General features: G+C 36.1%; 1 protein-coding gene across 1 annotated transcript in view; it reads right to left on the reverse strand.

The window, feature by feature from the left end:
* Window positions 1-971: 971 nt before the first annotated feature.
* Window positions 972-27,200, reverse strand: part of B3GLCT (beta 3-glucosyltransferase) — a 62,144-nt gene continuing 35,915 nt past the window's right edge. Inside the window, exons 6-15 of the mRNA XM_035900455.1 lie at window positions 26,939-27,050; window positions 21,558-21,694; window positions 20,134-20,197; window positions 15,257-15,388; window positions 14,219-14,288; window positions 10,054-10,167; window positions 7,952-8,051; window positions 6,831-6,950; window positions 4,883-5,027; window positions 972-1,489 (exon numbers count right to left, since the gene is read on the reverse strand). Of these exons, the coding sequence (XP_035756348.1) occupies window positions 1,322-1,489; window positions 4,883-5,027; window positions 6,831-6,950; window positions 7,952-8,051; window positions 10,054-10,167; window positions 14,219-14,288; window positions 15,257-15,388; window positions 20,134-20,197; window positions 21,558-21,694; window positions 26,939-27,050 (1,162 nt within the window). The 3' untranslated portion in view covers window positions 972-1,321. The remainder of the gene's footprint in view (window positions 1,490-4,882; window positions 5,028-6,830; window positions 6,951-7,951; window positions 8,052-10,053; window positions 10,168-14,218; window positions 14,289-15,256; window positions 15,389-20,133; window positions 20,198-21,557; window positions 21,695-26,938; window positions 27,051-27,200) is intronic.

Consider the following 27,200-nt stretch of genomic DNA (forward strand, 5'->3'; position numbering starts at 1 on the left):
TTTAATCAGAATTTGAATCTATTATGATTATGTGCTTGCTATTCAAATGCTTAAAATTCCACAAGCTACATTCACAAACAAGTGTTTATACAGCTTCAGTAACTACTGAAACAGGAATCAGTGTCTCCCCTACTTCAACTTAAGAGCAAGTATTGCATTACTTTGGAGTGGAATCAATTTTTAACCTACTAAAAGAAAACAAAACAGAAATTACTTCAGCAGTATGGCTTTAAGACCCTGTATTTGGTTACAATATAGCAAGCAAAGTTAAAGAACAGCATACAAGTGCCATATACTCTCATCTTAAAAGGAGCTGTTTTACAGTATAAAAATTAGTTTAGAACATACTAAAGCCAGTTTTTGTACAAACATTTTTACAAAACTGAATTACTCAAAGAAAAAAAAACCAAGAACATTTTAAATATGAATCACTCTTTACATGTTGTATGCATAAAATTACTTATATCTTGATGATATAAATTAGGAATACTACAAAATATTAAAGCTGGCATCCAGATACTATTGAAATGCACACATCAGAAATACTGAAGTGTTAGTTCTGCAAAACCCCTTAAGAGTCACATTTATACTTGCCAAATAGATACACAGCGACTTAGGTTTCTAAAGGAGCCACAGTGACCTCCCGTGGCCACTTAAGAAATCCCTGTCCTTAACCTTTTTCTTCCGATTTTGAACGTGACATTCCTCACAAGTGCTAATAAACTTAAAAGGTACAACTGTGGTTCATGTTTGGTCCATCTATCCCAGGTAACTAAAATATTTCTATCTGAAAGGAGTCTAAAGGAACATAGACTTCAATCAATCTAGCTCCTGGGCACAGAAACAAAGTCACATCTCCTCTCTGACTTACCAAGAACCTGTTCCAGAACAGTTTAGAGAACTGTTTTCTGAAGGTCAGTGAGAGATGATGTTCAACAGATGTTCAACACACGTCCCGTATTAGGCCCCCAAATACCTCACTTCGGCTTTTGAGAGAGCAAAGGAAGGAGATGTAAATTGATGCTGTCTGACTCGAAGACGGAACCAGAACAAAGATGGAGTTGTATGAGACATTTTAAATGTGTGTCGAGTTCATTGGTGTACAAAGCCCCAAAACATTTTAGAAAGAAACCAAGTGTAACAAAGAATCCAAAAGTCAATTAGGTGCCTTCTTCCATTGCTCTGAAGGAATGAATGAAACAAGCAGGAACAAAACACTGTCTTCTACGTCATGAACAGATGAACATGAAAACACAAAAATCACAGTAGTGACTGTCTCTCATCTGCAGTACATTAATCAACACTTAAATTCTTCTACTGCTTATAAATCTTCCCTGTTATATCCAACTTTCTTTCCATTAAGTGACTCTTCAGTGTTTGGTGCCAGCCATGTGAAATATACCTTCACTGGATCAATATTCCAATGCTTGTGAAATGATACTGGAATTTGGTGAGCAAGGTAGCCTTTTGGGTAGTCCATTGGCCGTGCCTAAGATGGAAGAATAAACCAAAAGCACTAGTACTCAGTGATGAAGAATAATTTTAGAACAAGAAAGTATCACCCTTCACTGACCTCTGTATTGTAACAAAGCAACGTGGCATTGACAAAATATACAAGATGACAACAAAGGGCTTTTTACATCATGCTGTTAAATCAACTGATAGGGATTGGTTTAGATCTTCAACTCGTGCTGCAGTCATCATACTACGAAGTACATTGATATTAAATATGTCCTATTTCTCAAGGTTAAATGGTCACCATCTATGAAAGCAAGTGGTAAACAGCGTAGTTTGTACTGCATCTTTTAAAATATACAGGTTTGGCTTGTTAATGACAAAATTATTTTAAGTAATATTCTCTTCCTCCTCCTCTTAATGAGAGTTGCAAGCACTGCCAGTGTGATTGTAGGATCCTAAGTCCATAAGCAGCCGAAACATAGGAAGTTTTATGATGGGGAAAAGTTACCAAACACAGGAAATATTGTGGCGCTGGAAAACTGCATTGTTATTCCTGATCAGGTTATATCAAGAGAGACAGAATTACGACACAGCCACACGATGCAGCTGACTTCTTAATGCACCAAGCATCTTTCATTTCCTTTGACAGCTTAATGGCATGTAAGTGCATCGTTATATAAAAAAGCCTCACCTGTATTGGTCCCAGGTAAAATAACTAGATTTTGCCGTTGTAAATAGAGTTTTTGCAAAGAGAAATGCATGAAAGGCACACATGTGGGTTTCTTCTAGATGTAAAACATATGAAGAAAATTGAGTGATTTGGATAACCGGAACACTGATTTGATGCCTGAGCTAGTAACTGATTTAATACCGCACACTTCACCTACTTATGGCGGTACTAATGAATTCTAGATGCTGCGCTCTTCATGCAGTTCCGTACACACTCCAGTCATAAAATTAGGCGTCAGAATTTGACATTAAGAAATCTGAATATATATATAATTTTTATATTTAAACCACAGAGTGCTTATTTTTTAAAAAATACATTGGAGAAATCAAGAGGCAGCTTATCTCCCTCAAGGCAGTTGAAAAAACTTTGATGAATATTTTGGTTCCAAAACCTGAAGAATTTACTGCAATTTACTTTGGATAGAGACAGGTTTTACATATCTGAGACCAAAGTTTTTTGCTGTTTGAAATTCAGTCAGCTTTTTATTGGGCTATAGACAAAATGTTGGTGTTCTGACAGTCTTGAAAGAACGAGATCTGCTCTGATAACCACTGTATTTATTACATTGCTCTCTGAGAATCATACTACTTTACAGGTGGTTGACCTTAAGATATAAATTCCCTGACTTTCTTCTTCCTTATATTTTGTGGAATCAATGATTGTAATCTTTCGGTTGTTGGGTTTTTTTGGGTGTTTTTTTTTTCTGTGCTAGAATTTGGTATTTTAAAAGTGCCAAATACACTGCTGTTGCCCAGATTTTATATTTTAAGACCATAATCCTGGGATTTGGTCTTAAATCGTGGGAAGATTCCTGTTACCTTAAAGAGCTTCATCATGTCAGAAGCCTCTGGAACAGGTTACAGAACACGTGCCTACCTTAGCATGTAGCAAATAGGAAACCATTATGAAAGAGCAAACACTGTTACATCACAGACACTCTAAGGATAAAGGTATCTTTGCTCCTGTTTCATAATATACACTCAGTACAATTTTGGATTCTTGTACTTTAAGGAACATTGTACATCGTAATATTTCAGTCAATTCTTTAAAAAATAATTTTCTGGTTGACAGAAAATCCAGTTTTGGTTTTCTCATTTTTAAAATATTTTTTGCATAATACTCGAATTCGTAAAACAAGCATGCTCAATTTTTATTCAGTGGTCATCCCCCCAGGGTTAACTTCTGTTCAAGGTAGGTTAAATTAGAATTTGTTCTAAGCAACAGTAAAGATGAATTGCAATTCAAGTATAATTTTCTGTCTGGAAAATCAAACTCCTAGGATTTCACTTTTCAAAGTGATCAGATGCACACCATTAAGGATTACAAGGAACTCCTTTGTTTTGTTGTGTAAGGGCCATTCCTACAAGTCTGTAAAATGTGTTCTGTTCTTTCCGACTCTCCTTTAATTAGGTGTTTTTGTTTTAAAAACACACCTGTGCAAGCACAAATTATTGAATAAATTCTGTTGATTTTTTAAGATGGATTACTTGCTTTTTTTTCTATACTGAAAGGAGTAAGTGATAATAAACAAAACAGGAAATTAAACGGGTATAATTTTTTTACAAGGACAAGGAATTAAAATATTGAATAGTGCATTCTCAGTCTTCCCATTTCTCTAAATAGTAAATGTAATCAGCAAGAAAATCTTAATATAAGAAAAAACGATAATTCAAATAGCAAACTTTTCCCTCACTGACAGCTGCTTTGAATTACATGGCAATTTACTAATTTTCAAGTAGCCTGTTATCTTACTCTCAGTTCATATCAGCTACACAGGTCTTCCCAGCTTTTAAACTAGATTAATACCTGAAAAACATCAAACACTATACTGATTTAAATGCGTATTTTTAAAAAAGTTGTGCACTGTTTGGGAAAAGTCCTAAGTGCTTCTTCTCTTTAATGCCACGGGAGGAAGGTAAAGTGTTTATTTGGTTTACGAGGCAGCAAATCTCTCTGGGACTCACGTGTTGTGTTTTCCACTGTGACACTACAGTTACATTGCTAAATATTCTGGAAGACAGAAACAAGATTCAAATCCATTCCAACCCACTTCTCCCAAACTGGAGAATATAATCACAAGAAAATTATGGTTTGTGGCCTTTTTTTCCCTTGTTCTAGCACAGGGCAATTTATCATATTTATACCATTCTTCATAATCCACCACAGAGGAAACAGTTCTGGTAGTACTTTCACATTTTATACCTTCACTAATGAGATATTTCAGAATAGTAAACACTAAACCAATAGAAAAATTGGAGGATAAGTATAGAAGACAAATTTACTGAAAAATTTCAGTCAGTCCTCCATTACCTGAAGAAAAAAGTACTGTGATGTGGGGGTTTTTTCTACTTTCTTAGAGGACATTTCACAAGTATTCAAGGCATGTCATTCCTAATTCTGTTTGCTTTTCAAAGCTCCCACCTCTGACTGCAAAATGTAGTCACAGGGTAACTGAAATATCTTATAAACTATTAAAGCATTGTAGTAATCCATGCTTTGAGAATATTCTTATTTGCTTGATCAGACTTGTTCTGGAGAGAAATAAGGTATAGCAGCAGCATCTTGGTTCTTGTTATTACACATTGATTGAGTTTGCAATATTTATGAGTTTGCAATATTTATGAGTCCTGTTTCATGTGTGTACTTAAAATGAATGACGTATGTGTTAAATACTAGTAAAAATAACACTCTGACCTGATGGAAAAGTGGACTATGTGTTATAGGGATTCCTAAGCCACTGAAACACATCCCAAGGACCATATCATCAGGCGCATCCATACTGTAACACCGGCATTTACTAGCAAGTAGTTTCTGAACAGCTGTTCTGCTGAAAACCATCCTGAATAAAAAAAAGCAGATAAAACATAAGGCAACAACTACTAGAGAAGCCAAATGACTGTAATTAATAAATATTGCTAAATGATGTAAAACTGCAAGACAAAATGTAGCCCTCTGGTACAACATATCTGAAATTTCAAAATTTCAGAAGTCAGTACTGACAAGTAGTGCAAGAGGCATTTTCTGAAAGATAATTACTTTATGTAACAAAAATTAATTATACCAATTATGCCAATTGTTGTTATTCCAACAATTACTTAGCTAGCTACCATTTTTACCGCAGCTGGTAATTCCTCCTAAATTTGGCCAGGGCTTCAAAGGGATATTCTCCTCTGTCTTACTCAAATGTACTGTCCAGTTAGTTATCATGTAGCAATTAAATGAAAAGAACTCTAAACCTGAACTGTCATTCCTTGAATCCTTGGTTATAGAGTTCTCTCCGTAAGTGAAAAATGTTCCCTGAAGCCATTGCAAGGCTCTTCTGTTCATCCTAACTTTCTTGCTCATCTAAATATCAACCAGAGCCTGGATCATTATCACTAAAATAAGCCTTCAATAGACCAGAAAAATGACGATGTCTTAAATTCAACAGCTGAGGGAATATACTCTTGTCTAGTATGCCCTATCTGCCTTTTCTGAAGTTACTTCATCCACCCAGTCTGATCAGAATATAGGGTACTCTAGCAACTACAAGTCACACTAAAAAGATTCACACTCTGAAATCTCTGCATGGCTTCATGAGTTCATTCACTATATGACAATCCTTTGCTTGATGCTGGGACATGGCAAAACTACAAATACTGAATGCTAAGGCAAAAAGACTGACCTTACCTTAAGTAAGATTGTATGCAACTATGCAAAATAATGAGAAGGCCAGTCAATTGATTTTTACTTACTCATGGATGGATAAGAATCTAGTAAGTTGTTATAGCCATTACTTTTTACAGGCAAAAATGCTAAGGAAATTTAGATGTCCACACTACTTGCTTTAGACACACAAGATGGACAGATCAGATTCTTAAGACTGTTCTTACTGCAATATGACCCAACCTGAAAGTTCATATACATACATGTTCATTTAAGCCAAATCTTGCATATGATCACAAGGACCCCTGTGTCTCCTGCATGAGAACAATCCACAGTGATCTCTTTCTATGAGGAACTATTTTCCAGGACATCAACATCAAAATCCTTGCTCAGCCACCTCTCCATAAATCATCACATGAAGTTCAAAACCAGAAGGAGAATCACTATCATTTTTCTCCATGCTTGGACAAAGAAAGAGAACAGGAAAGAATATTCTCATTGCAGCAATTTGTATCCCTAGGTGTGCTGCTTTGGGTTCTCCTGCAAACTCCACAACAGTTCAGATTACAAGTGTATTTTTTTTAAGCTCCTATCCCAATTGTCTCTGCTTCCTACTTCGAATCACATTGTAAGATGGTCTCTGAGTATGCGGAATGAATCCTATCAGGTGAAACAAGGCTGTGTGATGTGTATCAGGAGAACATGTGGCACTGATAACTGATAATACACACTCAGTTCACAGCACCAGTCAAGCTGAAATGACCCCTTCTGAAATATGCACGATCCTCAGCACCAACCGTTTTGCTCTACAAATCTCTTCCCAATGGGCAGCACAACTCTTATTAGTTAGGATGTTTGGGTCTTTGAGCATCATTACATTTTAATTGTATTATGAAACTTCACTGTTTCTGCTGCAACTGATTTGTGTTACAGCTCAAAACATTTGCATTCAAAGCAGGGACTGATGCAGATCTCAGTAGGAGTTTAAATAAATTACCCTCCGCCGCCAGTGATATAACTATATCCTCCTGTTCCCAAGCCGTAACCGTAACGCTCTCCAAGAAATACTGGTTCATTTGGGTCATAGCAGCTGAGCAATTTTCGGAGCCTGAAGATACTATAATATGAAAATCCATTAAAAAAAAAAATTAAATCATGCAGACATTCATTTTGAAACAGACATTGCTAGGCTAAGTGGCACTCTAGTAAATGGCACAAAAATGACAGGAGAAATTGAGAAATTCTACAAAAAACAGAGATACAAACTTTTACACAAAAATTCATGATGGGTTATTTACTATGAGATATGATTGCTGAATTTCGTCAAATGATTAATCAATTGGCTAAAAATATTTTTCTGAAGAAGCAATCTAATTTTCTCAACAAAACTGAGTCTCATCTCAGAGAAAACATGAAATTATTTATTTCAAACAATGGCAAGATCTTTGCAAATTATCTTTTCTCCCCAGGAACTGAAAACCAAAAAAGGAAGATTTAGTTATCAGAATATTGCTTTAGCTACAGTTATAACCTCTTCCAAATTCTTGTTCTGTCACGTCATTTAATGTAAAGTATTATCTTGAACCACTTATTCTCATGTTCATGACCATGTGATCCTGCTGGTTGATCACCGTACCTTATTCTGCTTATACTGCAGTGTCGGTTTTCATGTGAACAGGATCTAATTTTCTAACAAAGGCAGCCCCTGGACACCAGTCTGGGTGGCTTTGACCACTGACCCCAGCTTACAGAACATTTCTTCTGGCACATTTATGTGAGGAATACATCTTAGAAAGCGTATTAGCAAATGACTAAACCCAATCAGCTCAGACATGCCTACACTGAAGAATCACAACGCGTGACAATTTGTAATCATATTCAGACTACATGATTACATAACAACACTGATACGCATAGTTTTAATCAAGTTACAAGATTATGTTGTTTTTAATATCAGTCAAGGAATGCTGAAGGAAAGTGACAATTTTTTTCCTTGAAGGAATATAACTCTACATTAATAAAATAGCTGTATGTCTTAAAAATAAAAGAAGAAATGAATATTGTTAGAACTCCTATTGACATAAACAGCAGCAATTCCCGATATATTGCAACGCATACCTTATCAGCGTATCATCATCCACTATGACTAACCAAGGTGTTCTGGGAGAGCTATGATTCAAAAACCTTTCCAAAATGGCAAAAGTTTTCCCACAGTGACCTAAAGGAAGAGAAGTAACAGATTATGTAAATTTAAATAAAATGATATATTGTAATAAACAATTATTCATGAATTAAATAAGTATTTTACAGCACTATGCAAAACATTTTGGAAATGACTGGTAAAATATTTGCGATGCAAGTTGCTTCATTGTGCTGAATGGTATTTGTACAAATTGTTCCAATGCAATTATTGCTTTCTATGCAGAAACATACTTTTGAAGGATGCTGAAGTATGGGAATTCTTTGAATTATGGAAACCTGAAAAATAAGCCATATTCCAGCTATCCTATTAAGCTGTTGGACAATACCTGGCAAACTGCTACTCTTAATGTCCAAAACTGTAAAATGAGGAGACTACAATAGAAACATGTTCTGCAAAATACACCAAGATATCTTCATAGTATTTAATGATGTATTAGGCAGGTCCATTGCTTGCCTGCAAATATTTAAGTCTACATTAATCTACTGCACTCATAACCAGCAACTCAGGTCCTGATGACTTCCTCCAAGGAAAGGCCTTAACATTTATCACAAGACTGTAACAAAGTTGAGAGTTAAAACACCCTTTACTAGGAGTTGAGAAGTGAAACACCCTTGTTCAGAATGAGCAGGACAAAAGAAACGGGAAATTTCAGACTTCTACTGAATCTTTTTTAGATCTTGGAAAAATCTAATTGCAAACAGTCTAAATCATCTAGATTACAGTTAATTGTCTATTTATGCTACCATTACTACAATTACTAAACAAGCATTAAAAAATAAAGGTAGAATACTATATTTGAAGCTACTTCCAGCTGAAATATTTTTTGAGAAAATGCAGTAACTCTCAGCTTGAGAAATGGGTTTGCTGATTTTGTGAAACTTACCAATTTAAGGCAGACCGATATATAAACATTTACAAAATCAAACCCAAGATGTCTATATTATATTCCATAACAAAAGATGGACAAAAATAGTGTTAGAGTAAACTTAGCACCATTTGTTTAGTTGAGAATACCAGTAGCCCACAGGTCCCATTGCTCCCCACACCAATGCTCAAAGGCCAAACATGGAAGTTCCCTTCCCCCTGATTAGAACTGCTGGGCACAGCTTCTACAGATGATCCACACGTGCCCAGCAGGTCTGCTACCTCCTGAAAGTGGTCACTCGTTGCACATGTCACACTGCACCTGTGCAAACGGAAATCCCTGCCTCTTCTCTCTCTGCCTCTAACAGACCATGTGGAGGACAAAAAAAAGGGCAGCTAGAAAGCTAGAAATAAGCCAGAGATCAGAACAACTGACCTGGAGGGCCAGATAAAGCTCATAGGCCACAGCTTGGACACTTCTAACTCAGAAGGCGAGTAATAGCCTGTAGCAGAGACTACAAGCCTAAGAACAACAGATCAAATGAAAGAAAATGCCCTAAAATTAATAAATGCATGGAAGCCATCATATCCACAGCCTTTTTTTCTATTCAAACACGAAGTAAATGACTTTAAAAACACATTATTTGCCATAAGAAGATCTTCCAATCCTAACATTTAGTTTTTCTGCTTAAATCAAGACATACTAGGCACAAGCATATAATATTTGAACATCATGTGGCAAGTAGTTTATGCTCAGTAACCAGCCAGCATTGTCTTGAGGTCTTTGGACATAAATCTGTGACTTCTGCTACCACTGGCAATCTTGAGTCAAGATTGTCAATAACTCAAAGAGTTATTACTCTTACCCAGAGTAATAACACCAATTTTTGTCTCTTGGAGTATATCAGTGTGCCATGCTTTCATACTCACAGTATTTAAGTTTCTGCTAAAAAGAACATTCCACCTACATAGGTGAACTGTACTCTCCATCCACCTCCTGTGTGGCAAAATCATTCTTTCAGTTTAGGCTGCACAAACATGCTATAGAAATACAGAACTCCTAAATGATATACATGAAATACATGTATCATCCATAAAACTTACCATCTTTAGACAGTAATTTACACAAAACTGACAACAGTCAAGAGCTCACCTCTGTCGGTATTAGGTATGCCTAAATCTATAGTAGGAATGGAGATGTCTGCATAATCACTGTAGTATTCAATAAGGGCAGCTTCTCTTTCCCAAGTCTGCTTTACAACTGGTACTGCAAAACAATCATTTGCATTGCTGCATAAGTAACTTGATTAAAATAAGTACTTGATCAAAATATTTATGTACCTTTTAAGCAATACATTCCTTTGCATGGGAATGAAAATGCTGTTTCAAATACAGCATCATGGTTCTAAATGTTCTTTTTTTTTTTCCTACAATATTTAGAGAGAAACAATTTTACATTGTTATGAAAGCCAGTCAGGGCAGTTCTACTTATATAGTAATAAATTTTCTTTTAAAATACAACTATAGTTTAATTCATATTACATTGAAAACTGTGATGTTTACATTTATGCTAACCCAGGTATGGAATTCATTACTTTTACACTTTCTATGGTAGACTTTATCGCACACATCAGCATGAACCCTATCAGAAATCATTCTTCCAGTATTGAAACTGTTGCATTTTAAAAACAGCACATCCAACCGTACAGCATGTAAAATATTCTAAGTCAGAAACAGACCAAATGTAGCTTTTGAAATACTATGCTTGTGTTATATATATGTATGTCATATCTGACAGCAGCGTCCTGTTAATGCTCACAAGCACCTGTCCCTGGAGACACATTCACAGAAGGACATTTATAAATATCATGCAACCAATTTTTATCCCATGGAGATTCTTTTCAAAGGAGGACTTTTTAATGCTTCTTTACAAGAGCAATCCTTTTCTTATTAGTTTGCCATTTGACATAAGCATTTAGAATTGATCATACCGAATTCTAAAAATGATGCTACAAATGCTTAAATTACATCCAGAAGTGAATAAATCACGGGTAACACAAAAAAAAGTCAAACACCTGCAGGGTGTTTGGGAGAGAACAATGAGATTAAAATCATATTCACATAACTTCCCATTGTTGCTATATAACTCTGATGCTTGTGAACAACTCATTTTAGCCCCTCGCTGTAATTGTCCATCACCTAAGTCGATGTTTGCTGCCTACCCAGTTGCTCACTTTCCTCTGCTCTGATAGCACAGAGACTTGTAGGATTTATTGTTCTTGAATGACCAGTAGTCAGTTTGATAAGACTAAAATGAATTGAAAGTTGACTGTTAGGATAAAGTAATAAGAACTCAATGCACTAATGGAAAGGCTTTAATATTTGGAAAAAAATATAATTCCACCTCTGTAGCATTGTGCAATGTTCAATACTGCTTTTAAAAGTTGTAGACACTTAAAACTGCGCTCAAATTTTTGCATTAAAAAATCCAAAGGGTACAAAAAATATGTTCATATAATATCACATATATGTTCATATAACATGACAGTGGAGTTTTGAAATGCAAAGCCAGGGATTTTGCAATACATTAACTCTACCTCCTATGTACTAAACAGGCACACTACATCATATAACAACTGCATAATCATGCATTAATTGACAGAGAATGCCACGTAAACTTTTCTTTTTTTCAAATAGAATAATAAAAAAACAAGTAGGCAGGAAATTATTTTCTTACTTTGTGGAAATGTTCTACTTCAAAAGTGTTTCTCAGAAGAACAAAATCAGAAAGCTTGCAGAAAGGCCCCAGTACAGAAGCATCACAGATATACAAAATGTTTCCAACCTTCACCGGGCAGAAGGGACGCACCTGTAAAGGCTGTTTCACCTTTCTCCAACCAAGGACCTCAATCTCAATAGGATGCTTTAACATACAGAACTATTTGCTATTACAGACCGAGCCTCAATTTCTTCAGTAGAGTCCCCCTTTTTCGTATACATGAAAAAGGTTCACTGAAGCAAGGACCTGAGACCCACCTCAGTTAAGTGGTCTAACAAGGGGGCCACTAGCTGAAGCGTCTTTCTCCTTTCCTTGCTTCTTTTGATGGAAGTGTTACCATCCAGACTACTGTCTATTGGAAACTGAATCCCACAGTACTTCGTAATTTCTAACAACTCATATGTTCCAAAGAAAGAACAAGTATTTGAAATTTCCAGCTAGCTGCTAATTCAAATATTTATCAATATGTATTAATACTTGTGACCATACGGAATTTTTAATATGGCACTACAGTGATACTTGCTGAAGGTCAGCTCTAAGCTCTTAATTGTATTTTATTTGTGCTACTTCTAGAACCGTGATGCATGTTTGCAGTCTTGAAATTTTCTTATATATCCATATACAGTATATGTATGAAGGAGATTTATAGCTGAATAAGTTCTGAAGTAAAATTTAGCAGCTTTTGCACATTGAATTCTAAGCCTTAATGCTGCACTGATGTAGTTTCTGGCATACAATATAAAATGACTTACCAGGTAAAAGGAGCTCTCTGAAGCTGGCATCCATTAATCTTTCAAAATCTTGAGTGAGATTATCCTCTATTGCATAACACTGGAAGCTGTGAGGAAAGTTCAAGAATTTTCCTCGGTCTTCAACAGGTGTTTCTTGAAGGATGTTTATTCTACCTTCTTGAAGCCTTATGTTCTTTACTGACTTTCTAGATTTGGGGGATTTTTTAATTTTAATTTTGATGTAAGAAAATAAACATGGATCCAGAAAGGAGAACTCTTCAGTGAACTCCAATTACAGGATAGTCAATTTTGTTTTGTCAAAAGCTACTTGCTTCAGATATCCTAATGATTAGGTGATTAATATACTGGAAATGTGCCTTCATCAAATGCAGTAATATTAAGAAAAAAATTACATAAATCTTATTTTGAAAAAATCTGCAAGCCAACAACTGGCAAATAGTCAGTGAAGTGACAGAAGTGACAGAACCTACAGTTTTGGATGCATTAGCAAAGAGGGATTTGGTCAAGCAAAGAGCTTTTATCTTCATCCTGTCCTGTAACAATAGGCATGGCAAAACCCCCACAAAATTTGGTACAACTGCTAGCCATTACTTAATTTTCAATATTTTGCCAATAATAAACACTTTAAATTAAGCTTATGAACAAAGTAAGCCTAATGGCAACAGTATTATGTACCTGGAGTATTCAAGGGCACAAAAAATTCAAGTAAATTCCTGGAAATACATCTATTCCTGAATTTCCTTATTAACAAAATGTCTACAAGTAAACTCAAATGGACTGGTAGGTGGCATCAAGTAGCTAGAGTGTCTTCTGTTAAATCAAGGGATTTGGAATTTTTCCTTCCAAGTTTTGTAAACACTGGATCTACCTCAACTTAGCTGAGCCTTACTGTGCATTAGCTGAAGCTGAGTGTCTCTCCGCATCTTTATTTTCCGTACCACTGAGAAGGAAGTTAATACTCACTGGACTTATCTTGTTGGGCTGTGCTAGGGTTTTTTGTTTGTTGTTTTTATCATGGATATCACGGTCATATTTTCATGGTGACTTTCATACTTGTACAACACTACAATTTCCAGATGAAACACACTGTAGTGTTGCATGCTTGGAGACTCCTGATCTGGGCCATGGCTTGGACAAAGTATTACAGCTTACCAGATTTCTACTAGAGACAAAACTTCCCATTCCAAGCATCATAAAACACCTGTGCACATCCAATTGCATAGGGTGACAACAGATAAAGGTAATATGACAGTGTAAGCTGCTCAATCTTTTATTGGGTGGGAGGGCAGGACAAAAGGAAGGAAGAGAAGAGAGAGCTTTCAGCTTGCTCAAACTTCTAAATACAGCTGCACAATTGTCACCGCTAGTACAAGGAATAGAACTGAACCAATTATCTGGAGGAAACACACTGAAGGATATTAATAGCTGCTATATTAATTATTATTGCGACAGCTCCAGTTTACCTCAATAGAAGCTAACTTCATGCATATTTTTCATTCTGATATTCAGTTTCAAGATTTTTGCCAACCAATCACTAATGAAACATCAACCAATCACAACTATCTGTCTTAAACATTTCACAGCACTCCTGAAGAACTCTGAGTAGCAAAAAATATTTTACCTAACAAAGAAGCCATTTACAATTCTGAAACTTTCATGCTTCCCAGTGCATTCTGCAAATATTTAGTCCCAGAGCTACACAGACACCATACATCAGCTTTTAAAAAAATATTAATTTCATAAACTATATTGCATAGTACTACTACCTTGACTAACCAACAACTTACTTCTGTCACCATGAAATTTCCGACATGTTTTTACAGCAACAAAAACATCTTCCTTTTTCACTGGCTCTCCCTATATGAACAGAACAAAAATGAATTTTTAATTGCAGGTTCTGCCTGCAACATTTTATACTGTGTGTATGGCCATACATATAGTTAAACAGAAAATACCTTTTCATTGTGTAGCATATCAAGTAGAATACTGTACTAGTCGTACACTAGAAAGTACATTTTTATCTCTTGAAAAAAGGTCATTAGTGGTTTAAAATTCCTGAAATAACATTATTGAAATACTTTTTCCATTGGTGTAGTATTCTAATGTGAACTAAAACACATATCTTTAGGAAAAGAGAATGGTAGTAGAACTTGCTGAACTAAGAATGATTCATCTGAAAAGGAATGTTTTCTTAATTTCTTTGAAATTAATCACTATGAGAACATGTTGAACTGTATCATACTTGGAAAAAGAAGCTTAAGTGCTATGCATTAGAAATCCTTGAATTTCCTCAACTGTAATAAAATCATTTAACCACTTTGATTTGTTTTCCTTTCTGGCAACTAGAATTTGCTCTCCTAGAATCATGGAACACTTTTTGGCCTCTAGCAAGTTAACCCATAATATCATAAATGTATTCTCCTAGATGTGGAAGAGGTGGGTGGTACTTTAATGCACCAAATACTACATTACATCTTGTCCTTACCCTCAACAAGTTTTAGATTCCTATATGTGAAAAAAAAGATTATCTGTACTTCAATATCTCACAGAAATGTAAGAAGAAATACTTTATAGATTATGGGCTGCTCAAACACTGTGGTAGAAAGACCCATTAAAGCATATGCGATATTTGTTTGCCAGGAAATACCCTGTGCCACAGAAGGCTGAAAGCATATCCAAAAATAGATAAATGTCAGAACAAACTTTTTTTTTATACTTACTGAAAAATATTTTCTTAAGATTTGATATTTTTAAAGTCAAGTATTATGCATTTAGTAAGAGTTTTACCTTTACTAAGCAGGTGGCATTTAAAATATGGTACTTACACAAAGTGGCAGAAAATTACTGAATGTTGTTGCACAATGATCAACCTTATACAAGTTCACATCATCTGTGCAGAACTCAGGCACTGGCGTAAGATGTGGTCCTTCCCCTTTCTGCCAAATATACAGGGCAATCTATCAAAATAGAAAACATTTATATCAGCAATTAAACTGGCTAAAAATTCTCATGGCATAAAAAGGTATCATATTACAGGACAAACAACAGGAAAACTGAAAAACAGGGGATTCTGTAGAAGATTTCTCTGTCAGTTGATTAATCAGCTGCATACCTTAGTTCTTGCTCACATTTCTAGAGCCAACATGTAATTTATTTCCTATAAAAGAAATTCTGTAGGCAGACAAGTTTTAAAATTTGTTTCCTAGAATTACAATTAGTTTCATATATTTAAGCATGTCAAAACAACTCTTTAACTTTTATGAGAAGTGGTAGAGTGAATATTTACATCTTCTTTTAAAGTAAACAAAAATCCTTATTGTGTTGCTCTTTTTCAATTATTTTGATAATTTAGAATAGCTAGGCCTGTTTCATCCTATGTGGCAAATTACAGCTTTTCAAAATAGACCCATTCTCTGGTGACAATTTAAAATGCTTGAAATCAGTAATGAAAATCTGAGACACTGTAAAATACAATGAAGGATAATGTAATAGATATGCTATCCTATAGTAGATTCTTGTCCATTTTAAATGCAACAACAACAAAAAAAAGCCAGTCAAAATTTACAGAGAAAAAAGGAAGAAGCAAACCAGTGATGTCTGAACAAGATAAAAAAACCCCAAACATCTTTGTATTTATATTCAGTACACAATAAAAATAATATTTCAATCTGTATTTCATGGCACATCAAGAACACTTAGACTTGCCCAAAATTTCTATTGCAATACTTTTACACTGCTTATAACTTTGTATTCAAGCAGGAAAGTTCTACGCTGGGCACCTGCCTTGGACCAGTTAAAAGATTAACTTAATTTTATATAAAACTGTTCAGAAACTTGTAAGAACAAAATGAAGTTCTTAAAAATCTAAAAGGCAGAAAATAATATCTCAGTAAGTATGTGGATTCAGAGCTTCCCAGCTGCACTGCCATACATTCCCAATTCCAGATGCTTAGTGTTTCTTGAGGACAGGCCAAAGATGTGAAAGTGTCTTTGGACAAGAGCTGTTTGAGAATATATTCAAGATGTAGGAGATCTGGGTTCTAGGTCTGCTTCTGCCTCAGTCAGAAGTTACAGCTTCTAGTTTTCAAAAGGGTGCCTACACCAACAAACCATAGATACACCAACAAACCATAGATACTCTGGGACAGAGACTCTCCATGCTACCTCATGAAACCGAGTTAATGTGCGAAAAGTAAGATTCATGGAACCAAGAAGAGAATGGGACTCCCCCAAGAGTGGAAAATCAGTCTTGGGTTCTAGTTCCTGTTTTCCATGTTATTTACACTGACTCTTGCATTGAAAACAAGTTAAGTGCTTCACTGGAATATGGGACCAGACCCAGCACACACTAAAGGCAATGAAAATGAGTCTCCTTTTCACTGTTTTATGCCTACTTTGGAACTGTTAGCTTTAAATGACACCCCTGCCCCGGGCCAGAATTCAGCTCCTCTTTTAGCAAATAAAGTGTTCATTAAGCTATTATTATGAGGGCAAAATATTTCCTTCTCCTCAGCATTCAGGAAGAACTCAATGCAACATTAAGTATGGTCTGGACAAGCTCAAATCACCAAACCAGTTACAGACTTCTGAGCTATAGGTGACTATTTTCCAGTCCATCTCATTCAGGTCTCAACATCCTCAGAAAATCCCAACTACCTGCACGCAGCTATTTCTGGAATTTAGAAGGGAAAATAGAAAGTCTGCAACAGGTCCTGTTAGGACTGAGGGCAGGCTTGAGAACACAATAATATTTTTGAAACTTAAGCTTCCAGATTTGAAAGATTTTTGATAGCAAACATACTAGAACACAATTAACTGATGACTTCTAGTAAGTTGCTGATTGTAACTGGGCTGTCATAACTACATGTGCACTCTTAGACCACCTCAACTGCAAAGTAAAAGCATTTAGTTTGATTGCACTGAGAACAGTTTAAATTATTGTATTTTTCCTTGCAACTGAGCAGATGCAGATGACTGGGAGCTGTGAGTACAAACATGGTTGCTACTACTGCTCAGCTGTAGTGACTTGCTAAGCCACTGTGACTCAGCTGTGGGTTCTTTCAGTACAATGATGAGTTTTGTAGTTTGCAAGTTCTGATTTCTCTTAGCCTCACCATTATTAAGTGGTCTGTTTCTTTGCTGTTTTAGCAATGCTTCTGAAAACACAGATGATCTTAGCATTATGATTCAACACAGTACTAAAGGGAAAGGCCACTCTGTAAGGAAGAAAATGCATAAGCATGAGTGGCAGTTAAGACAAATACTGTTGATAGTGCTTGGAGTAGAGGAGGAGTATGGAAATGACATGTAACATACATGTTCATGGTGAGGAGCAGCCAATAAGCACACATACACCTCCAAGGCTACCTTTTTGCCTCACCACCACATTCACATTATGGGATATAAGTGGTTCTTGACCCTGCCTTATAGCTGGAAGACTATGTAACAGCAAGGTATGGGATTTCTAAAGAGCTTCTGGTACTTTTTAAATGACATTCATTCAAAATTCAGCTATTCAGAATTAATGTCTATCACATGAACCAACAAAGAAGGAAAGCTCCTGCAGCACAAAGAATATTTAACAACTGTAACTTAACATGAATTATTTATGAAAGTTCATAATGAGCTAAGATTTCCCACTCAATAATGAAACCTTCAACAGAAAGCCTTAGAATGGTATGAAGCTATCATAATTTAGAAGTAAGGTTACAGTGCCATTTTGGGTTATAAAACAGGATGATAGACTGTTCCTATAACAGTGGAAATGGATTTACAATAAAAAGGCAAAAAATATTTTTAACCTTAGTTAAAATCTAATGTTAGATATACAAAAAAAATCCATTATTCACTTCCAGTTTTGAATAAGCATCAGGGAATATACTATACATTGTGCAGTTACAAAAAGTCTAAAAAACAATCTACAAGTGAGCAGCAGCAGGAAAAACCCTTCACCATATTTGCAAGATAGGCCTTCCAGATGGAAAATTATATAAATGTTACGGATATAAGAAATAGAGACTTGGAAAGTAGTAGGGTATAAAAAACCTGATACAGAGCACAATCAAATACCAAGGACTAGAGGCACGTGTTACAAGGACTCTGTCAAACTAAAACATTTCTTAAAACATTTATCATCCTTCATAAACTTAAACATTACACACAATGATTAAAGATCACAGATTATATCCTTTGACTTGTTGTCAATCTTGATTCACACAAGTAGGACATGGAGATAAAAATGATTTAAGAAGGAGAAGATGGCAATTTATAAAATAAATGAGGGGGAATGGAACTGTCTCTAGGGCGACATGAGACTGTGCAGAAAGAATAACTACAGGGCTGAAGTAGGTTATCAATGGCAATAAATTTGATACGAAACATATGCAAAGAACTGCTAACAGAATAAGAAGTGGATGGAAGTCATTTTGCCAGTCGAGTGATCAATTGTTTTTCATTAAGCAATCTGTGGCACATGAAAAATATCTGCTAATGATTTTTTTTTTTTAATGACACTATGTTTAGAGGCTTTGTCAGTGCTGAGGTAGACTGGAATATAGGAATATACAAATGACTTTGAGGTAGCTTACAAAAAGAAGATTAACAGTGTGAAGCCCAAGATCTTGCATTTAGAAACATTAACAAGAGGAAAGAAACCACTTCTTGGCTTGTTTCACATAGCAAAATGGAAACTGAGAAGGGTCCAATTGCTTTTGAGAAATACATCAGTCAAGGAGGGGAAACTATGTGAAAGAATAGTGTTGGCACAAAACCAAATAATTTAAAAATGCTACCAATTTATACTCTACAAATACACTGTAGATTTATGTTGAAAATGAGGAGGTTTATAACCATTACAGAATAAAGATCTGGAACAGCAGTAGTTTTAAGTAAGGTGGGGTTTTTTTCTGGGTCAGTCCACAATTCATAGCTGACTTTCAGGAGTTTAAAAAAATTAAAATTAATTCAACATCACTCGATTTCATGCCAAAATCAGCAAGCTTATTCCAAATTCTTCCTCCCTTTCCACCCTGGTTCAGGAGTTCACTTTGGTGACAGTAGAAAACCCTGGGCTGCGCAAACATTTTGAAGGCAGAAAAAATAAAAAAGCTTCAGAAAAGGTAGCACTGATCTTCTTTCAGATCGCCCCACTCCTTTCTTCTCATATTCCTTTCAGTCAACTCACTTATTCTCTTAAAGACTTAGTGGCTGTCTTTTAAAACTGTTGCAAACCAGAGGCAAAAATTAAAAATAATTCCAGACTTCCATGCTGCAAGTTGCAGAGTTAATTGTTCACACAACAGTTTGGTTTAAATAGCTTGAGGAAACGAAGTTCATCATATCTAGCTCTTAGAGTCTCATTTAGAATGTGAGTGAGGCTGACATGATACTATTCATGTCAGCTTAAGCTTCATGGATTGGAAGGCTCTCTCCTTTATAGACCAAGCCTTAGAAGATACGTTGCTGTATACAACCATGTATGTATTCATATATGAATGTGATTCTATTCATTAATTCTTCTATGCTTGAAACTGAGTTTTAAAGTATTAGCATATTCTAAAAGAAGGGAAAGAAATTAAACATGCCATTGCAGTCACACTTCTTAGCAACGTCTAAGAAAAATTTGTTATTTCCATTACCATTTATCACCAATTCAAACATATAGATTTCAGACAATTTTTTCTTTCACCACATCACTGCTTACCTCATGCTTTAAATCTATTGTAAAGTCCGACTTGAGTGGTTCACTTTTCAACTTCTTTGCAAGCCTATACAATTAAAGATGAAGAAATTTACTCAAAAAACATTAGAAAAAAAAATCAGTCACTAGTGTATGCAGCAAAGTGTGGCTGGTATTATTAACCATCTTATAAGGGGAAAAGATAAATCACACTTCTGTACGTATTGCCCCAAGAAGCAACTTGTATTTCTTTTTCATATCTTTTTTTTTCTTTTCATCTGAGCACAGTGTGATGGATGTTAATATTAGTTTTCAGCACACACATTTTCATACATTCTTCCTGCCCAAGAAGAAAGTACTCATCTGGAGTAGAGGGAGAGTCTGGCATAACATTTTCAACAGATTAAAAACAGCAGTGCCTTTGAAGCTCAATATTCATCAGCATCTCAAACTTCAGACAATGTTCTCTTTTTGTATATTCCAAAGCACAGTATTTAGGTGCTTTCAATTTATGGAAACATCAATCCTTGCTACAGCAAGATGCATTCAACTTCTGAAATCTATGAACTTTTCAAATCTCGTTTAAAAACCAAGCATCTAATCTGAAATAAACATCTAGGTTGCCTCTAGAGCATGAGAAACACTGCTAGAGGGCAATGCAGTCACTCTAAGATCCAGGAATAAAACTGCTGTCTGGGGGAAATACATTTTTAAAATGACAAGAGATGGCATTGAACTAGTTGAACGACTAGTACTGGACAACTATTAACTAGCTGACATGACATTAACTCTTAGATAGGCAGAGTGAAGCAAAATAAATCACACACACAACAATGACACAGAAATCTATTTCTGTACCCTTGTCTACTAATGAATTAAATGTTTATTTATAATAACTAAGCTTGGAATGTGTAGAATAAGGAAGAAATGGAATTTTATCAAAGGAGTATTTTCTGGTTAAGTTTATAGTGGGAGCACAAGTCTAGATAGGCATACCCAGAGCTAGTTCTACATCACTGTGCCTGGTTGAATATCTTGCTACGCAACTTAGATCCTCAAACTAAAGCAGGCTTACATGTACCAGCATGGATGCTGATAATACAGGTGGTAGCAGCAAAAGCTCAGTGTAGGCTCTTAAGTCAAATCCTTGAGAGGCCAACCTGCACTGGTTGAGTACATCCCAAACTGTCTGCCATAGCTAAGCTGCAATCAGCAGCTTCAATTCAAAGACAGCTCAAAATTAAAATTTGACTTTGCATATCTATATGATCTGCAATATGACCTTGAACAGTATTGAGGGAACACCTTCCTTTTTAATAGAAAATTTTAATCCATATGAAATCATAACTCATTAAAATAATACTGATTAGCATCTAGAAAATTTGTATCAATTAAACATTCTGAATTAATATCAATAAACAAGAAGTGATTAAAAAGTCAATTCTTACTTGTTAACAAGTGGAATGCTAAGTGCCCAACCAGCCGCAAAATCTGGAAATTTAAAGACTGTAGGATTTTCAGCAAAGGCATAATGGTGAATTATTGTAGATTCTTCATCATATAATGCTTTACCTAAAAACCACTCCTGTAAAGGAATATAGGAAACAATTTTGTTCATCTACAGCATCCTTTTAGTGGAGGTGAGACTGCATTCATGCTGAATAAAGCAAACCTGAAAATAAAAACAAGGGAAGCATATTGTTCACAATAATCCAGACAAAAATCGTACTTGGTAAGCAGTGAAACTACAGGCAGTTCTCTGAATTCAAACACACACTGTACTTTCAAACTCCAGCATATGCCCTGGATTCCACCCGTTCAAAGGGCACTGAATCCCAGAATCATAGAAGGACTGAGGTTGGAAGAAGCCTCCCGAGATCGTCTAGTCCAATCCCCCTGCTCAAGCAGGGTCAGCCAGAGCAGGTTGCCCAGGTCTCTGTCCAGTCATGTTTTGAATACACTCCACAACTTCTCTGGGCAACCTGTTCCAGTGTTTGACCACCCAAACTGGCTACTGACTAGACAAGACATGCAGAAGCAGTGCATTCAGGAACTTTATATATATCCATTTTGAATTTCCATCTGTCTAGCCGCTTTTGCACTAGTGAACTTAAAAAGCAAATACATTTTAAATACCTTGATCTTCAAAACAGCTAAATGAAGAAGGACCCAAATATGCATTTGCAAAGTAAAAAGTAGTAGTAGTATTATTACAGTTTTAAATAACAGTGTTTAAGAATTTGCTACTGACTCTGCTGTATCTGAAAATAATTAACAGACTTAGATACTACTTTTTTAACATTACTGTCAGCTGTCTTAATCTTTATGTTTAGAATAGATATAAAACAAGTATACCCCCAAATTTTTGCAGAATCAGGACTGTAATGAAGGGGAAAAAAGAATATGTGTGCATACATAATTTAAAAAAAAAAAACCCTAAACTTATTTTCAGGCCTACAAGTACAAACAAATCAGAATTCTGAATCACCTGAATGGTTATATTAAATCTTTAAAGTGTGAAGTTCTTTGCATTATGAGAGTAACTCAGGCTTTTCTTTTTCCTGACGATTTATCAATTCCTGGCAATTCATCATTAAAATAGATTCAAAGTTAGGGCAACTGTTTCTTCATGAAAGATTCTCTTTCTCCATACTCCCTGCCATATTTGATTTTACCCCTCCTTCAAAGGGGCAGCTATCTGCAATGATGAAACATTCCTTCAAGGCATTAGCACAGTTCACACACTTCACACAAGGTAAATAAATAATTTACACAAAATTCAAGACAAAAGGGAAAAATATTCAAGCAAAAGTTCTGTAGAAACATCAAAAAAACCCCCACCCTGTCTAACCCCAAGAGTATCTTGCGTCTCAGTAGCCATCTCTTAACTCCAAGCAGGTGTTGCTGTACAGACGGAGCTAAATTTTATGGCTCCCCAGAGACGATGAGGAGCAACGAGTGAGATTTGGCCAGGGTGCAGCAGAAGCAGCAAACAGCAGAAGAGAGCTCTGCATGCACCAGGAGTCACCTCCAGCCAAAACCAGCTGGCTGAGCCTGGCAGGAGTATGCAAGCGTGGCTGCCCCAGGGGACATTCAGCCTGGCAACCCCCCCACCCCGCTTCCCACAAGGACTCAACCTGGCTCCCCAAAAGGCAATAAAAGGGCAGCTCTCAGGAGCTACTGGGGATGTTGTCTTGCCACACACACTGAGTCAAAGCTATGGGGTGCTATCTGCTTCAAGAACCTCACCTCTACAAGGATGGCCAGGACCCATATAAGCAACCATGAGTCAAAGATATGGGATGCCACCCCTGCCAGGAACACTGACTCTCCAAAGGTCTGATGCAAATGCAATCAGGTATGCATATGTATGCATACGTGTGTGAGGCGCTGAGTGAGTTCGCCATAAATTCTGCACGTCTTCCCTCTACTTTGACCAGCTACTCTCAATAAAACTAAATCAAGTATGTCCCATACTTGACTAGTGACTTCTTCAGGTAACACAGAAGCTGAAAACTTGTGGCTCCTCTAATCCCATTTGTGCCTCCTGAGGCTGAGAGGTAGGTGTTCAGGAATCTGCTGAGGAGACAGCCAAAGTTAAACTGGCACTACCCAATATATGGAGAAGGTAAGGGTGGAGATTTTTTTCCACCATTTTTTTAACCACCTTCATAGGAGTTTCTACCTCGTACCTACTTACTCAGCCTTTGGTTTGTACGTTCAATCACAACAGACCCTGGTTTCTCCTTCCTTTATGGGAAAGATTCAGTAGTGTTCACTGGAAGGATTAAAAAACAAAAAAAAATATCGGGAGGTAAAAGAAAATGGGCAAACATACTAATTTTTATGCACAAAGATAACTACCTTGAAAGAATCAAAATAATCATTAGAAGCATTTGTGCACACCATTTTTTAACTCTTCTAGGGCCTCTAAGGCATCAAAATATTCACAACACAAGCAAATTATTCTGTTTCAGACATCATTAATAAATATTAACATTTTAATATGACAGTACCATCTGCAGACAATTTTTTCCGGATCTGTACTTTGTTACACTACAGTGGAAAAAAAATATATATCTTTACTTATCCTAATCCTAATTTTTACACCAAAACAATCTATGGATTAAAAAAACCCAACCTTACTTTCCTTTCTCTATAAAACACAGAAAATTAAAGCCATACATATACCCTCCTCAGGCTTTCAAGTAATATTATTTCTGGCAATATTAAGCCACAAATCACAGTGAAGGCATTCCAGGTTACAGCCAATACTCTCCAAGCTTATTTGGTCGTAACATTGTTTATTTACTACACTGATACGTAGGACAAGTCAATTTGTGCAGGCTGGCTTTACAAGATTAAATTAGTTATGTGCGAAGGAACTTATAAAGTAACTGAAGGAATGATGGTAATCAAATTGCATATAGGCAAAAATGTGGATTAAAAAAAAAGAATGTGATTTATTGCATTATGGATAACTACTATCCACCAGATCAGTTAATATATTGTGCTTCAAAAATGGCAAAAATCACCTACTTTTAGTAAAAGCACTGCAAAGTCTTTAGAACACTTCAATATCTGAAGGAGCGTGATGCAACAAAAGTCAATACCAGACCTCAGGGAGGGCAGAGGTGACTTTACCCAACTTGCTAATGAAGTTGATTCTACCCACTCACTTTTGTGCCCACTTACAAATACCAAGACAAGAGCGCTGAATTAAGCTGTTCAAGACCTGTGTCTGACACAGAGGACAGGAGATTTCAGCTGTCACATCCTCACTGTGTCTTACTACAACATCTTATGAGTTCCTATGATTCTCAAAAACGAACTGTTCTTTAGGCAGGTCTTTTATACCCTTTAGGTATCAACAGCTACTAAGTCATTGCTGCCCATCAGCTTGGTTTACTCATTCTGGATATCTCTGGGGCTGTAGTGTATCATCCTGCTAGGATGACAGGAAGAGAAGTGGCACATACAGTTTGGTTTAACCTTGCTGCCATCTTCCATTATGAAAGGACAGGCTGAATCAATCTGCTGTTGAAACAGAATCACAGAGGGGGGTTGAGGTTGAAAGGGAGCTCTGGGGATCATCTGGTCTAACTTCCCCTGGGACCATGTCCAGATGGCTTGTGAGTTATCTCCAAGGATGGAGACTCCACAACCTCTTTGGGCAACCTGTTACAATGCTTGGTCACCCTCACAGTAAAAAAGTGTTTCCTGATGTTCAGATATAATTCACCATCTGAGTGCTTGCCTTGAGGTCTTTATGTAAATGAGATATTCCTCCCTGATTTTCAGTTTTACTGCAGTCAATGATGTCCTTGGTTATCAATGCAGGTCATTCTCTTAACGTTCCTCTACAGTCTCTTATGATGCTTTCACACATCTGTTTTCACTCAATATTACATTCATTTCAGTCTCAAAAGTTCTGTTCCTAAGCCCTACATACCCAGATTGAAAAGCTGCAGATTCATCAACTGTTCACACACCCCTTGTAGACCTTTTATTGTGATTAATGTATACCAGCTTTTCATTATGCAGACTGCTGACATTTTAAAATGAATAATGAATGAGCTCATTCTGGTCTAGCTCATCTTAAATTTTGTGACTGATGGCCTACTACTGTATATAAGGAATCAGTTATAGACTGTTATGCTAAGATGATGATTACTACATACGAAAGCAAAACATTTTACTTTCCTTTTAATGCAGGTTAAAACAATATGTTATTGTAATAGAATTTACATGTAACACAAAGGAGAGATTAAAACTGGCGTAAGGGCAGCATCTAGCACGAAAAATTTTGTTTCTATTCTGAGAACATCAGTTGGGAGTAGGTGTTTCTGAAAGAAATAAATGGATATTTCAAAGGCCTGAATATGTTCAGTCAGCCATTTTGAAGACAGTGTGTTTAAAAATGTAAGATCTCTAAATTATTATTATTATTACCACTTTAGAAAAGAATTGTGAGAAAACACAACAAGGCCATGTGCCTGCAAAAGAAGTACATATATGCTAAAGTGAGACCTGAAGCAGAGTTCAATATTCAGTCAAGGTAACAATAAAGAGGCAAAACATATTTCGCACAGGAGATTTTGGCTTCTTTTATTCCAGGAAAAGGACAGACATCACAATGAATTTTTTTCTGAACACTGAGAATTCTAAACATTAACAGCTTTCATGCCAGTTGCATTCCCAAATGTACTTTGCTCCTTGGTGACTGTATTTTCCTTTTGTTCTGCAAGTCTTTTGGTGGTGTTTCTTTTCCAGCAGGTAAAGAAAACTGTCTTATCACCAAGACAGTTCAGAAACAGAATGCAAATAAAATACCTTACTATATTAGATCAGAGCCAGTTAGTCAAACTAGCATCAATCGTTCTGTCTGATGAGAATCAGAACTGATGATATACAGGAAAATGCATAGAGGGGACCACAGAGCAGACTATATTCATCTTTTTACTGATGCTACATCATTTTCAAGCTATCCGCAGAATGAATCTTTTATCTGCTCAATTTTAACAGTTCTTCAACAGCTAGACAGGCGCTTATACTGCCTTATGTTAAATACCTCGCTCACTCTTAGCCTCAGCAACAGAAATCTATCCCCCTGTTTTAAGCTGTTTGGATACATCTTCTCCAGTGTTTGGAGCTCTGAGCCATCCAGGCAGTGTTATAAAATTAAATTCTGGACCACACAAACTGTTCCATAATTAGGAATTCTAAGATTCTGTATTTATAATGTTGTACTTAAATGATTCCACGTTTCATCTAAAAACCCATTCAAGCACATTCAAAAGAAAGTTGAATATCTAAGTTTTTATTTCACCTTAGACCTGTCAAATCTTCCAAGTGTTTCTAGCAGCTTTACAACTTGTATTCTTGTGTCTTCTTCACAGAAGAAAATCCATGAGGAGTTCTTACTGTAGGTAACAGAGAAGCTAACAAAAGAAATGAACATTTTACTAATAAACTGGCTTATGAACAGAATGATAGATTCAACCCACAGTCCCCAAATACAAGTACTTTGCAATCAATTATTCATTTACATGGAAACAGAAACTTTTACTACTAACTTAGAATTGCATATC

The sequence above is a fragment of the Egretta garzetta genome, unplaced genomic scaffold, assembly GCF_000687185.1.
Source record: "Egretta garzetta isolate BGI_Z169 unplaced genomic scaffold, ASM68718v1 scaffold40, whole genome shotgun sequence".
In the NCBI taxonomy this organism is placed as follows: Eukaryota; Metazoa; Chordata; class Aves; order Pelecaniformes; family Ardeidae; genus Egretta; species Egretta garzetta.